Source organism: Hippocampus guttulatus, chromosome 12 (assembly GCF_054856545.1).
Source record: "Hippocampus guttulatus isolate MCC_2025c chromosome 12, RoL_Hgut_1.0, whole genome shotgun sequence".
Taxonomy (NCBI): Eukaryota; Metazoa; Chordata; class Actinopteri; order Syngnathiformes; family Syngnathidae; genus Hippocampus; species Hippocampus guttulatus.
In genome coordinates, this window is record NC_141272.1 from 3504202 (window position 1) to 3520435 (window position 16234).

At 43.3% G+C, this 16234-nt stretch overlaps 1 protein-coding gene across 1 annotated transcript; it reads left to right on the plus strand.

The window, feature by feature from the left end:
• The first annotated feature begins 8835 nt into the window (after positions 1-8835).
• hacl2 (2-hydroxyacyl-CoA lyase 2) lies at positions 8836-15126 on the plus strand. Its single transcript, XM_086126217.1, has 14 exons — positions 8836-9198; positions 9511-9712; positions 10083-10210; positions 10315-10565; positions 10978-11077; positions 11192-11289; positions 11420-11556; positions 12224-12358; positions 12438-12552; positions 12775-12944; positions 13040-13110; positions 13202-13273; positions 13551-13656; positions 13724-15126. The coding sequence occupies exons 1-14, from the start codon at positions 9103-9105 to the stop codon at positions 13900-13902; spliced, it is 1860 nt and encodes a 619-aa protein (XP_085982343.1). The 5' UTR covers positions 8836-9102; the 3' UTR covers positions 13903-15126.
• The last annotated feature ends 1108 nt before the right edge of the window (positions 15127-16234 follow it).

Here is a 16234-nt window from a genome sequence, read left to right on the forward strand (position 1 = left end):
ATGTCTGCCTTGGAAATCTTCGAAGGAAACGTCCTTGGATCAATTGTTTACAAAACGCCAGGAAAAAACACTTCTGAGAGAGAACATGGACGAAAGAGGGCAAAAAAAAAAACGATGAGGACGCAGTTAAAAGTTAAATGACCATCATTTTTATTCTTTACGCTATTCTTTGTTTTTTACATTTTGCACAAATGCCATTTATTGTGCAATGATCTAATTGTAACACATATTTGTCACATATTTTGATGCAGTTTTATGCTGTAGAAAACATTTATATCTGAATTTTGAGGGGTTTCGGAACGGATTAGGGCATTTACATGGAAAACACGTCTCTACTTACAAAATGTTCTGGTTAAGAAATTTCTTCCAGGACCAATTAATTTCGTAAGTAGAGGTACCACTGTATCCCGTATTTTTGCAAATGACTAGTTTTACTTGGGCACTTAGTGAGCCCTCGGTTGAATAGCTAGCAGCTGATGAAATTCCACCACTGCCAATCATGATCTGGAATTTTCTCTGCCTTCTTCTTGAGAATTTTACGATGCTGTTTTTTCAGCATCCGCCACACATATATCCCTGCCCCCTTGCCGAACCGCGACTGCAATCTTTCATCATGCTGTTTGCTATGCAGTGGGATAGGTCGATATGCACCTTGGCAACCAGACCAGGGTGTACTCCGCCTCTCACCTAAAGCCAGTGGGGATAGGCTCAAACTCGACTTCAAGCTATGTGAACGACACATTCGAAAACAGTTGTACAGCCGTAAGCGCGCGGTGTCATCTCTGTCAAATTTCAGCACCTCAACAGAGTCACCTGAGTCTGTGCCAAAAGCTGTCAAAACAACACCACGGGGCACAGAATCCTCGACAGCACATGCACGACCCCGTAACAAAACCGTGACAATAAATCAAGCTGAAATGATTAAAAGAACGAGGTCGTATGTTTGCCGTTGCCGGCTAGCAATCTCCGATCCGGGCCACTGCTCCATTGTGCAACAGACTCAAAAGTGTGAGGATGAATCCTGAAAACGCAGGCTGCCGTTCGAAGAGTCTTCAATCACTGCAAGGCTGCGCAAATGATAACTTTGTTGTTTTTCGAATCAGACCCAAATTGCCCAAAGCTACATTTGAGCGCCTGGCCAGAAAACACTTGAGACTTGTGCCCATAACCACATAGCCAAATGGTTTAGAAACACGCAATAGATTGCGCTTTGTGATTTACTCTGCAATTTCATCACTCGGCCGTAATGGAGGGTCTCTGACCTCATCTGAAGTCGCTCAAACGCAGACGTACGTGCGCACACACACACACACACACACAAGTATGCATATAAAATCCGTGCTTTTAATATTATGCAAAGTTAACCTGCAGCGAATGCGGTTGTACAAGAAGAATTAACTCTAAATGGTGAGATGAAAGGAGAGGCAAAGGAAGCGAGACGGTAGATGAGAAAGGCCCCTCTCTCTGCAACAACACTCCACACTCGCAGTGCGGTAGTGGCGGAATTCATTGCCCACAAGATGCTCCTCGCTGTTGTAATCCCCAACCTCGGATAATGGAGCGTCATAATCTGCGAGATAAAGCGCTATCAAAACAGCGGACGGTGGAGAAAGCGGGAGGTGGGGTGACGCCTCTTAGGACGCCGCATACCCGTCTCCATCAAACACCACGAAACCGCAAAGGCGACCAAAGGATCCTTTTGTGTTGTTATCTTGATGGAAAATGGCACAAATTTTGTGGTTCACAAAAAGGCATTCAGTAATAACTAACGTGAAGATTGCTGAAGGTGAGAGAGGGTTGTCACAAATATCTGCAATTTACCACAACAGAATAAAAAAGCAGTGCAGCATGTCGTTTACCTGTCATGGCGTTTGGATGACCTGCATGCTGCAAAAATAGGTCCGTCTCACTGTAATAAAAGCAAGAAAATACCAAAGGCTTTCTGTCATTTATTTTTCCTGCAGGAAGAAAAGAGGTTGTCCGGAGTGAGCACACAGAGTGCAGTGGAAAAGATCTTTTGCTAACATCGGCCACTGTATCATAAACATCTGATTGCTGAGAGGCAATCGGAATAGAGCGCGCAGAAATAACCCAAGATAATGAACCGCATGCAAGTTTAATGATAAAAACATGATATTATATTTTGTCCTTGCTTTTTGTCAGCGTTTTTGGTTTGTTTCGTTTTTCCCCGGCCATTGTAACTAGCGTCGTTAGTTGCGCTCGCACATCCGTGACCCTAATTAGGATTAGCAGTACCGAAATGAATAGATGACGTCGAGCAACCCGTTTACGTGAAAAAAGGATGCAAAGCAATGTACAGTAGATGGCAAAAGAAAATGTTGAATGAATTCACTTGGGGTGACAAAAATCTCTTGTAACATTTGCTTAAAGCGGAGCCATGGTTTCAATGATGAGATTTGCCTCAGTTTCATTCGAATTGAAACACGGATGGGCCACAGCCACACACCATTTCATGGCCTATTATAACTTACTAGGCCCGATGGGGAAATACACCCCATAAAATGCAGCGACATCCCTGAATAAATTAGCTACCTCGATTCTTTAGCGTGAAGCGATTAAGAATTCAATTTAAACTTTAGTGGCCAAATTGGTCTGACTTTAATGGATTGAATCAAGGGCATGAGCCTGGGTGAATAATAACCGTGCACGGTGTTGAGTGACAAGAGCTGGGCTCAGCTGCTTTGGCAACGGGGCCACTGGCCGTGACCGACTGCTGGATATGTTTGTGACTACAGAGCACTCAAGCGTCAAGGACGCGAATCCCCATCGTGGCGTGCATAGCCGGACACGTGCTTTCTGCGCAATCTGATTTGGTTCGCATCCAACAACAATAAGGCCGCGCGTCTGTCATTGTGATTGGCGATGGGGACAAATTGGAGGCTATATCGATTCGTCTGGAATGAGAAAATGAATGTACGGCGCTGAGTCGACTCGATGTGAATTACGGTTGTTCAAGCTGTCAGAAAAGTTTGTCTTTTGGATGTCACACATCAACACCTGCGCAGTGCATGATAAATATTTAAAGCGGATATAAAAGGTGTTAAGTGTATTTTTTTTTCCTCACTAATACTGACAAACCCGTTCAAGTCACTGACATTTGAAGGATTGCCTTCTTGGTCATAAAACATTTAACAGGGGACCATAAGCTTCGAGTGGATGAAGTTCAATCATCGCGAATATTTTATTTTTGAGGATTTGGTTGATTGCTTGCAACTGGAGTGCAGCACCTGTGCAGCGGAGGCACTGTTCAGTGTTCGGTCAGCGGCTAATGAAATGCCGTGTGTGTGCGTGTGGGTGTGGGTGTGTGTGTGTGTGTGCGTGCGTGTGTGTGTGTGTGCGTGTGCGTACTTCAGAGTTAGTTACTTTTTTAGACTGACGACAGCCACCGCAAGCTCAGCCATTTGGTTGTCATGGTAACGGAATCTGTACTTGCAATTGGCCCCGCAGTATGTAGGGCAGAATGCGAGCTGGTTCACTTGGATGAGATGGATCTGCTCTCTCAAACGGTGTAACTTCTAAACAGAGACAAGACAAAAAATATAGTGTGTAAATTGCGATTCTTGATCCTAAGGGCATTTAGACCAAAGCATATCTCATGTCAAGACGTGTGTGTGTGTGTGTGTGTGTGTGTGTGTGTGTGTGTGTGTGTGTGTGTGTGTGTGTGTGTGTGTGTGTGTGTGCATGTGTGTGTGTGTGTGTGTGTGTGTGTGTGTGAGGCACTATAGGACTCTTGGCACGGTCAGTTTTACATTTTGTGGTTTTGTATTTCTTCACAGTGCAAAAACTCAGCACCAAAAGTTCGTCAATCGACCTGAATTGTCATTCCTTCCAAGAAAATGAATTCAGAGTCCATATCAGCAGATCTCAACTCTTAGTCTCTTGATGCTGCGCTCATCCTTGCAGATCCTGCATCCCAGCCCTAACCACAAGTACGTTTGGAGGTCACTGCAGGTGCTTCTCACAAGGTTCACAGGGGGGCCGGGGGGGGGGGGGCTGGAGCTTTTCCCAGCCGTCTTCGGGCAGTAGGCGGGGGACACCCTGAACCGGTTACCAGCCAGTCACAGAGACTAACAACCATCCATGCTTACACTCACACCTTGGGACAATTTGGAGTGTTCAATCAACCTGCCATGCATGTTTTTTGGAATGTGGGAGGAAACCGGAGTACCCGGGGAAAACCCACGCAGGCCCGGGCAGAACATGCAAACTCCACACATAAAAGCAACATATTCTCAGCTTAGGTGCTGATGGGAAACATTAATATAAAAGGAATGGCAATGGAAGCCTGTTAAATGTAAATGCTACTTTATATACCTAATAAAAAATGAGCAGGAAGAAGCACAAACGAAATTCACTCAATCAGTTACATTACTTATCTGCACAGGACTACCAAGTTACCAGGTGTATGGAGGTTTAAAGCATTTAAATATGAGTTGAAATATTGCCTGTACTATCAATAAAAGTTGTATGATGGTGTTTTGAGTCTGGAACACATTAATTCAATTTGTATTATTTCCTATGGGGAAAGTATGTTCCATCATAATTCCTTTGCTTTACCTTTGGTGTGTCAGCCTATATAGTGAAGAGATTATTGCTTTGAGAGGTAACTCACACCCACGCATTCTGCTTTACTTGTCTTTGAGGGACTATAAACATCTCCACTTAGCACCTGGAACTTCCAACTCAAGCAAAAAATAAACGGTATCATCTTTTCCCCCACACACGGGGATCAGCACAAAATATGCAAATCTTTGAATGTTAAACTCGCATGACTTGTGAAAAAAAAAGATGATCATGTGGCACTGAAACATTCATGAAAATTCTCACCCGAGGGATGCTTTGCTCGAACGTTCTGGTCGTCATCAGTCGGAGATGCATTCGAGAACAAGCTGACTAGCAGTGGAAAACAACAGTTGGAAGGAGGAAACGAAACATGTCAGTATGTCTTTTTTTGTGCCAGCTTTTAAGGCCCGACAGGGACAGTCGTCCTTTGGACCAGTCGATGGCTGACACCGGGTCACTCTTGTCACACTGTGAAAAGATCATTCTTCCCCGGCCGACATGGCGGTTTGCCCGGCTCTGTGTGCGTGCGCACTTATTGTTTACTCGACAATGCCTCGTTTTGAGACTCAGCCCTCCCTTCACATCTGAGGTCATCTGCAGCATCTCCGTGAGGCCCCGAAACATTTATGCCCGAAAAGATAACATCAGGCATCGTGACTCAAAATGCCCTTGCTGCCTTCTCTGACCCCCTTTCGCCTCAGCCACACTTCCTATGAGCTCTGCATCAGATAAACAAATACAGCGAAACCCATCCATCCGTTCGTTTTCTGTTGAGCTTATGCTCATTAGCTTCGCGTGCGATTGCAGACTGTCCCTGCTGATTTTCAGTGAGAGGAAGGGGGGGGGGAAGGGGCCGATCTCAGGGCACAGGCAAACACAGTCGCGTTCACTTCGATGAGCAATTTAGAGTCCTCAATGAAGCTAAAATGCGAGGTTTTGGAAGATGGGAGGAAATGGAACCTTCACAGTGAAATGCCCGGAAAGGTGAATTTGGAGTTCAACCAACATTAATTTGGGAAAAACAAATGGAAAAATAAAGCCCACAAGTGGCGGCCCGGTGGTCCAGTGGTTAGCGCGTCGACCTCACAGTGCGGAGGTTTAATTCCAGCTCCGGCCTCCCTGTGTGGAGTTTGCATGTTCTCCCGTGGCCTGTGTGGGTTTTCTCTGGGTACTCCGGGTTCCTCCCACATTCCAAAGACATGCATGGCAGGCTGATTGAACACTCTACTAAATTGTGCCTCAGTGTGAGTGTGAGCGCGGATGGTTGTTCGTCTCTGTGTGCCCTGCGATTGGCGGGCAACCGCAAAAGAATAGCTTTGAAATTTAAACAACTTGGACGGAAACATCATATCGCAAAGGGGATTTGGTTCAACTTTGGAGCTTCCACTGAATTGTTGTGGTTTTTGCTTTACCTTCAATAAAAGGCGTGTATTCGACATTGTCAAATTAGTTTCATTCAGCACTTGAACTGCCGTAATTGGGTGAACCTTGGAGTACCGGGGCCGTACAAGTCTTTGAATGGAGGACACATATTAAGGGTTGGCATTTGTTTTCGGCGGTCGCTAGAGCCTCAATGCGGCTGCCTTTTCAAAAACACTTTGAAATGGAAATCAGAGTTTGTTCTATGGCGCACGGCGCTTATGGAGTGAAAATGTCTGCTGGGTGGATGCAAATTGACTGATTCGAGTGTGCACGGTGCATTTGATTGCACGCCAGGGTCATGCAGTGGTTGCACTTGGTGTAAAAGAGTCATTCATACTTGTTTGGGACTGATTTTGGATGCCATATGCCAGGGCTGTTCTTAACTTTATCCTACGATGGCCACATACAGAAATTGAAGGACTCAAGGGCCGCTTTGTCATTCTGTAGCTTTAATTTCTAAAACATGCTAAAACCATCAAGCACTTATCTATCCATCCATCCATTTTCCGAACCGCTTGATCCTCACTAGGGTCGCGGGGGGTGCTGGAGCCTATCCCAGCCGTCTTCGGGCAGTAGGCGGGGACACCCTGAATCAGTTGCCAGCCAATCGCAGGGCACACAGAGACGAACAACCATTCACGCCCACACTCACACCTAGGGACAATTTAGAGCGTCCAATCAGCCTGCCATGCATGTTTTTGGAATGTGGGAGGAAACCGGAGCACCCGGAGAAAACCCACGCAGGCCCGGGGAGAACATGCAAACTCCACACAGGGAGGCCGGAGCTGGAATTGAACCCGGTACCTCTGCACTGTGAAGCCGACGTGCTAACCACTGGACTACCGGGCCGCCTTAGCACTTATCTAGATATCGTGAAATTGGGGGCGCAGGGTGGGCATGGCTAGCGAAGTTTCGATCCCTGGCCCTTGTAACCATGGCAAAGTGTCCTTGAGCAAGATGCTGAACTCCAAATTGCTTCTGATGCTGCATCATCAGGAGGTGAATGTGGAGTTTGTGTGAAGCCCTTTGAGTGCCTCGTAGGTCGAAAAGTGCGAGACAAGTACAAGCCCATTTACCATTCATATGCTGTACATTTATTTCTTGTTGAATGACTGCTCTGTCACAGCTTTAATTGAAGGTAATAAGTAAGGTAGTAATGAAAAGCAATTTGAATTGGAAAATACTGTATATATCTAAAAGCTAAGATTTGCATGATTATCACAAAATAAAGGTTTCATGCCTCGCTGCACGTCCTATGTATCTCTGTTTTGACGATGATAAAAATAAAAAATAAAAAGCACATGACCTGGAACTCCTTTCCCCTCAAGTTAAGCTCCTCCAAAAATACCTAACGGCAACAGCCAGCTACCCCATTATCAGTGTGAATCTATTTTGGTCACAATATCTAATGAATGCGACAATGTGTCCTTTCAGGGAGATACGCCTGTCAGATGCAATTATCGTGCCCTGAAATACCTCATGAAAACTCTCTGGAATCATCAGTGATTTTCATGTGTGTATCAGTGAAGGTTCATTTGTGTGATGTGTACTGCCCTCCATGCATGTCTTATAAAACCCGGTCGTCCTTTGTCGAAGATGTAAAAATGTGTGTCAAAGTCCATGGAGACATTTGTTGTTTGGCGATGCTTACAAATGCTCACATAAGACAGTAATTCATCTGGCTTTCACGTGACATAAACCGATTTGTTTTCATGACAACTATACATACATACATACATACATACATATACTGTACATAATGCCAATGTTTGGATAAATTGTACGACAAAAAGTTTGTAGAAAGATTTTTTTAAAAATGATTATACAAGAAAAGATTGAATAGTAGTAATTATATATTTATAGTTCACTATTTTATAAATGTACTGTATATATGTAGATTGTAGAGTAAAATGTTTGATTTTTTTTCCTTTTCCCGCTTGGATAAAGAGGCATTTATTTTTGTTACTTTTGGCGTGAATATAAGTCACAATAATTCATATTGATTATTCATCCCCCCAAAAACATTGGAATTTACTTAGTTCACTTACGTACTGCATGCTCATTAATGGATCTTAGAGAACTTAGAAATAAAATGCTGAAGTAGAAGTGCTCCCCTCCCTGCCATAGAACCACTCACCAGAATTGAAATGCAGTTCAACACTTCCACCTGCAGGATATTATCGACTCTGCAATAAAAATACTGTACTGTAGTCACTGTCCTACATAATGGTTATTCCTTCCTGAAACCAATCACGTAATTGTCTCAATAAATGCATTGCACGATTCTTTATCCACGAGAGCTATGGCACTGTATTAGTTTCTGTATACACGCTAAGACAAACATTTGACAAATTAATTTTCCAGCCAATTAAGTCTGCCATAATGACTTTAAATTGGTGTCTCTGCATATTTCCATTTGGAGAGGAATGAATTACTTGTGCGCGTGTGTGCGTGTATATACAATGTATACACGCGCACACGCGCGCACACAATTGGGAGCCTTTCACAACAATCTTCCGCCAGTAGGCGGGGGACGAGCGAGTGGCAACGTAAAATGGCCGCCGACAGCTAAACTTTCGCGTCTCTTCAAAATGATACTAACCGGAATAAGTTATTTTTATTTTCTTCAAAATAAAACCAAAAAATTTCTCTGTGATAGGAATTGGAGGAAAATATAGGTACAGATTGAACAGTACCTAAAAATTTTAAATATAGTGTTCGATAATTTGACAACAGTTGGTTTTAATGCATCACATTACGCCTGTCGTCCATTATTAGACCTTTATGTTGAAAGAACACGTCCAACTCGTGCGTTTCGCTACCGTATTATCTAAATAAATGAATGGAATTGCCACTATCGACGTTGTTGTCATCGCAGGAAACGACTCCACTGTTTTAACCTTTCGCCTCAAGTAATGTCGTATTCGCTAACTCAACAATGAATGTTCTAGAATACCACAATCTGGAACGTGTAGCAATCGTTTGCAGTGGTTCCCGATTAATTTAGCCTAGCCTGGATTGATCGGCGCCGGGTGAACTTCAGTGTTTTGTTTGTCAAGTGTAACTTCATTCCGCCCCACTGCCTTGCTTCTTGTCATGGAGTCACTCGGGGCCATTCTTGGGTGTTTTGCTCTAAGTGTACTTATATTTGCTGCCAACAGACTTGGCTTACTGTACCAGTTGTTCCACAAGGTAAGCGTTCCCGGACTCATAAAATCAATTATGATGTTTCTTTCGAGTTTCTTTTTACTACACAGCCAGAATGTTGAGCGCCATTTTAGTGAACCAATTACCCCACTTACTATGTGCTATCATTCCCTTTAACGAGTGTGACGTGAAAAATTAAATGCACCTAACCTTAGACTTTGTATGCCTTCCTAACACAAAGGTCAATGCCACACCCTGGCATGTTGGGAATGATGGATGCCATTTTTTATAGATGCAGCTGTGGTAAATCAGTTCACAATCGATTTTTAAAATCTCGTCCTTTTTGACATCCCACAGACTGAGACAAACAGCCCTAGGCATGGTGGCGAAAGCGTGGCAGAGGTCCTGCGTGCCCACGGGATCAAGTATGTCTTCACTCTGGTTGGTGGACACATCTCGCCCATCCTGGTGGCCTGCGAGAAAGTGGGCATCCGGATTGTGGACACCCGGCACGAGGCCACGGCTGTCTTTGCTGCTGATGCAGTGGCGCGTCTTTCAGGTGCCCTTTTATCACAGCACATCACAGTGGCCATGTTGTTTTCTTATTGATGTTGACTTCTTGACACCAGATTCCTGAGCCGTCAGGATGATGATGGATGAATGTACAGATTTCATCTTCCACTCAGTCTTGACCAAGGTCTCTGGTCTGTGTGTTAATGATGTGTGATTGGTTGAAAACAAAGGTGTAGACAGTAAGCACTGTAGTACAATACAAGCAAACGACACAGGCCTTGTTAAATGTGAAATTTTTAGTCTACGCTGCGGGCCACGGTGTGTACACTCCTGATTTAAACCATGCAAACGTTTGTTGAACTTGCAATTGTCGTGTATCTAATGATGTGTCCTTTTACTGACCGTCTTCCCATTAGGTACCGTTGGTGTAGCTGCAGTGACTGCCGGCCCAGGTCTCACTAACACTGTGACAGCAGTGAAGAACGCTCAAATGGCGGAATCGCCCTTGTTGCTCATCGGAGGGGCTGCTGGGACACTTCTTCAGGTGCAGTCAAATTGTTATGTTGTGACAATATGTTGTGAGTGTAATTAATGTTTCTGAAATGTTCCAATCAATGTTTTTCTGGTATTTGTTGTTTTGGGTTCCAGGGCAGAGGAGCACTGCAAGACATTGACCAAATGTCTCTCTTTAAGCCTCTGTGTAAGTTCTGTGCCTCCATCAGAACGGTCCGAGAAATCGTGCCTGTTGTCAGAAAGGCGCTGGCTGTTGCCCAGTCTGGAACACCCGGGCCCGTTTTTATCGAATTCCCCATCGACACTCTGTACCCTTACCATTTGGTGTCCAGAGAGTTTGCTGTGAAAAACCCTCCCAAAGGCCTGATGGGCAAAATTATCTCCTGGTACGTTCATTTTTGTTTTCCTCCCTCTATGTTATGGACAAAGTTCAAGTGCCATTTGTGGGTTGCCTGAACAATTATACAGTCACCGACCACAACATTAAGCACAACTGAACAAGTTGATGAAAGCCAATAACGGAGCACTAGTAACATTTCTGCCTTAACAAAGATAATGATGATCAATTTTAATTAGCTTATTTCGCATTCTTGGAGAGGCAACGTTTTTACATCAACATCAGTCGAAAATATGTAGATATTTTCTAAAATATTGGGGGGAAAAAAAATCTGCAAATGTTTGAATATGCGGGTGCTGAACCGTGTGCACGCAGGGTTTCCACTGTACATATTTAAAAATCTCTTGAATTCTACTGTGTGTACTGTATATGATGTATGAAACTGAATGCATACTTGCTAGGTACCTTAACAACCACCTCACGAACATTTTTGCTGGTGCCTGGGAGAGAAGAGACGTTTCACCTCTACCTGTTGACATTCCACAAGCCACAGATGATCAGGTACATCAACACGTGGCTCTGTTTTTTTTTTCTTTCTTTTTTTCCAAACCTAGTGATGTGATACAGTGTGGGAAACATGTATCTTTTTTTTTTTTTTTTTGCAATGCTCGTTAGGTACAAAAGTGTATTGAGCTGGTAAGCCGAGCCAAGAAGCCTGTTATTCTCCTCGGAAGCCAAGCCACACTCCCACCAACACCAGTCAATGACATCAGGTGAAAATGTGTTTGGCTAAAGTATTTTATTGTATAAGTACTCATTGTGCTTTACTGTTGTTGGGCGAGTTTATTTTGTGTGGGTAAATTACGCGTAACATCCAATCGAATCCGTTTGATGGCATTACAGGTGCGCTTTGGAGGACTTGGGCATTCCTTGCTTCCTTGGGGGCATGTCTCGAGGCATGCTAGGTAAAGACAGCCCAATCCACATTCGACAAAACAGACGCGATGCTCTGAAGGAGGCTGATGTTGTGATCCTTGCAGGTCAGACGCTGAGTATTGACCGGCGAAATCGTGTTTTCTTTTTTTTTTCCCCAGCAAATGCTCAAGTTTAAGTGTATCGGTAGTTGAGAAAAGACATGCAACGGGAGTTTTAAAAACTGCAATATGGATTTCTTTTTTTGTCATTTTGAAGAAAGTTCCGTGTCTGTTTGTCATTCATACTTTCTGAGTACATGCACGGCTGGTGCTGATGAGAATGCTGCGTCATGGTAGGGAGTCTTTCCCACTTCCTCGTTTCATTTTCACCCATTCATCACATTAATTTGATTCAACATTTGACCTAGGTATAAAGAATTTGATTGGGTGTGAGCCTCTGAGTCAAATGGTTGAGAAAATCATAGGGAGTGCAAGTCACTTCTTAGTTCATTTATTTTGTGTAGGTATAGCTGCCGGTGTTTCTTATTCTGGGAAATACTGCAACATTTGGTCCACAAATGCATGTCAGATGATAAATCATATTTATTTGGACTTTGATCTTTCCTGTAGGGCCCGATAAGGCTAGATTAGACAGACAAGTTTATGCTAGCCTTGTTATCTTGAAACGTGATATAATTGTCTTCTTGATTCAGTCATCAATCGACACTATGAAAGATATGTTTCTAAACATTTGTAGTACAGTAGTTTGATTAGGTTTTTTTTTGTTTTGCAGGCACGGTGTGCGACTTCCGTTTGGGCTACGGCAAAGTTCTGAACAGACGTAGTAAGATCATCGCTGTCAACAGAGACAGGATGCAGCTGCTCAAAAACTCGGATATGTTCTGGACACCAACTGTCGCAATTCAAGGTGTGTTTCGTAGCTATTTTTTGTTTTTGTTTTTTTGGTCACTTGCATTTGTAATTGCTAAAATGTTTGTCGATCACAGGTGACGCCGGTTCATTTTTAGTACGGCTTTTCAAAGGCTTAAAGGGCCATCGATGTCCGGAAGAATGGCCTCAAACCCTCAAAGCAGGAGACGTGATTAAAGAAAACATAAATAGGTAAGGAGGCCATATCAAATGTTTTCCTTACTAATTATGGAAGTGTACTGCTGACAGACACCCACAAAAAAAAATGCTCACTATCACATGATGACATAAAAAGTATCGCATCATTCATTTTATAACGTGAACTTGCATCAAGACATGATTGAGTGCTTCGGGGGTTTGAAGAGCATGGCATTGACTTTAGCAAAGGTAATTGTTGTCTTTTTTAATTTTCAGGGTTAAAGCCGATGAGAAGACGGAGCATCACCTGAATCCCTTGAAGGTACTTCACGTGTTGGATGAGCACATGTCAGAGGACAGTATCATTGTCGCGGACGGCGGGGATTTCGTAGGAAGTGCTGCTTATATCCTGAGGCCGCGGGCACCGCTGCGTTGGCTCGATCCAGGTTCGCTCCTTCTCTTTACATGACGTGAAAAGCTCTTTGGGGATTGCAGAAATACACAATGAGTTGTGTTTTAGGAGAGTAATGATTCCCCACAGGGGCCTTTGGAACGTTGGGCGTAGGAGGAGGATTTGCGCTAGGTGCAAAACTGTGCCGGCCTGAATCAGAGGTGCTGTGCGGATGCAAGTTTTTTTTTTGGAAAAAGGATCCATCTGCTTGTGATGCTTCATGAATGAAATCTGACCTCCTGTGCGTTTTAGGTGTGGATTGTCTATGGTGACGGTTCCCTTGGATACAGTGTTGCCGAGTTTGACACGTTCACTCGACATAAGGTACATCCATCATATTCATTACATTTCTGTGATACTGTTGTGAGAGATATAGGTTGTTGGAATAGAGGTCAAGCATCATATCCATCCATCCATCCATCCATTTTCTGATCCGCTTTATCCTCACAAGGGTCACGAACAAAACAAAAACAAAAATAATTTGTCTTTGTGACAGATATGGCAGGCAATTTTAAGAAAATGCAAATGTTTGTACAATAAAGACATCCCCTATCTGCAGTGGAGACGCATGACTTAAATAGGGATTCTCTTCTGTTTACAGACACCAGTTATTGCCGTGGTGGGAAATGACGCATGTTGGAATCAGATTTCCAGAGAACAGGTTCCCATTCTGGGCAGCAACGTGGCATGTGGCCTGGCATATACAGGTTGGCGCTTGATGATTGGTTCTATCTCTCGTGTTCTAATGTATTCCGCTGACCTCCCTGTTTTCAGATTATCACACTGTGGCTGATGGGTATGGTGGTAAAGGTTACCTTATAAGGCGTGAGGATGAAGAGCAGCTCGGGGACATCATCAGGGAGGCTCGAAAGGAAAGCCGAACGGGCAAAGCAACACTTCTCAATGTCCTGATAGGCAAAACTAACTTTAGAGAGGGCTCCATTTCTGTATAATGTTCATGTGCTCTGAGCATATTCAGCATGTACCAATGGCTTCTTTAATTTTTTTTTTTAATATAGTATAGAAGAAAATGAATCGTGAAAGCCTTAATCATACAGTTAAACATTTTCTGCTTCCAGGGTTACTTTTCTCCCCAAACCATAATCATTGCATTTCAATAAGGGACACCCGCAAAAATAAAATAAAAATAAAACGCTGGCATTGGGCTAAATAAACCCTCCTGTCACAATTTGGTAAATTTCATATTCTTCACAAATTCATACTATCGGCCACTCCACACTTGTGTTTTTGTTTTTCTAAATTGACTAATCGAAAGCGTTTAAAAATGGCTTGCTGTCTTTGACCATGTAATGCTAATGACAATAAACATGCCGTTTTTGGGGAACTGCTGAAAAGTGAGAATTTTTTCGATTCAAGTATTCCACCCAACGTTATCATCAACTTGTACAGTGCATTCGTTCACCACGTACTGTACGTATTGCAGTTTCTTGCATTGTTAATTAGATGCAACCAGAATGCCTTCAATCCCATTGTGAAATGAACATGAAGCCTTTGTGTTTGAAACCTGTCGTATTCTCCAGAGCAGCGGTGCCCAAGTCCGTGTCTTGAAATCCCCGATCCAGTCTGTTGACAATTTCTTCCTCTTGCAACACACCTGATTCTAATGATCAGGATCATAATCAGTCTTTTCAGCCTGAAGAATTTGAAAACATTTTGAATGCCTTCAAGTATATGCCTTTCGGATGCTCAAATAGAATAACAATAATATGCAGTATTGCAGAATATATTGATATATGTGACTGTAATATACACCAATGATGTCATTTTTAGCAGGTGGGTGTTATTTCATCTCAGGGGCCAGTTGTTTGTCCTCCAAGACCATATTAAATGTTTGAAAAAAAATATGATGCAATCAGTCAAACAAATACTCATTTTTATATAAGATGACATTTCAGGGTTTAGTGTTTTTGTGAATTTTAGAGCACTTTCCCCTGGGGGGGGGGCGTTTGTCGTATTTCTAGAATTGCATAGCAGGCCAGATGAAATGCTCCCGCCCACTCCTGCTTTACATTCTGCATCATATATTGCACTATAAATGTTCGTGATTGGTTCACAAGGCAAATGCACGTTTATTGCTGCTGTATGAAGGGATTTTTTTCAGTGTCCAATAGAAAATGTGTGTTGAATTTAATTATCTAATAAACTGACAAAAACAGGGGCGACTTTTGTTTTTTGTAATGCATCAAATATCGTCATAGTTTTGTATGATTTTGATGAACCATCGATTCCATTCATTCTTTCTCTTGCGCTTATCCAGGGTCGGATCGCTGAATCGGCATCTTAGAGTTTGTTCTCTGCAGCCACTTCGTTCATCTCTTCCTGATGTTTTCCCAGGCCAACCCGGGAGACTTAGTCTCTCAGGGTGTCTGTCCTAGGTCATCCCCGCAGACTCCTCCCAATGGGAATGTGCCCAGAACACCTTCACCAGGGTGGCATCCAGGAGGTATTTGAACAAGATGACCAAGCGACCTCATCTGGCTCTTTTCAATGCAATTCGTCTCGGAGCTCCACCCATGTGACTGAAATTCCCACCCTATCTAGCCCAGACACCCAATTTCAGAGGCTTGTATCGACAATCTTTTTCTTTCGGACACAATCCACAACTCGTGACCATAGATAAGGGTAGGAACGTAGATCGACCGCATCATGGCAGAGACTGCACCAGTCCGCCTGTCCATGTCCTGCTCTGTTCTTCCCACCCTTCCCCCTTGTGAACAAGAAAGCCCCAAAGATACTTGAACTCCTTTGGTTGGGGCAAGGTCTCATTCCGGACCTAAATAAGGCAATCCATTGTTTTCCAACTTAGAAACATGGTCTCAAATATGGAGATGCTGAGTATCATCAGTACCGCTTCACACTCGGCTGCAAACCACTCCAGTGAGAGTTGAAGATTGCAGTTTGGGGAAGCCAACATAACCACATAATTTGCAAAAAATTGAGAGGTAATACTGTATAAAAACCTAGACCAAGAACAGTAAAACTCGGGACTCAAACTCAACATCTCTGTTCCCACATCACGTTGACAGCAGGGACCACATTTTGCTTGGATTCTTTCGACCAGGGTTCTTTGCCATAATGAGACGTGGTATTCTAGGTAAGGTAAAACGTGTTCACTAAAAAGCAGGAAGCTTCGAATCCAATTGGTAGTAGTTCGTCTGCCGTCAACGAGATTAGGGGACGGGATTTTGGCTGCCAGTCTGAGCTGTAATTTTTAATTATACAAGTAGCACCACAGGATAAATCGCAGGAACAGTCAAATTATCA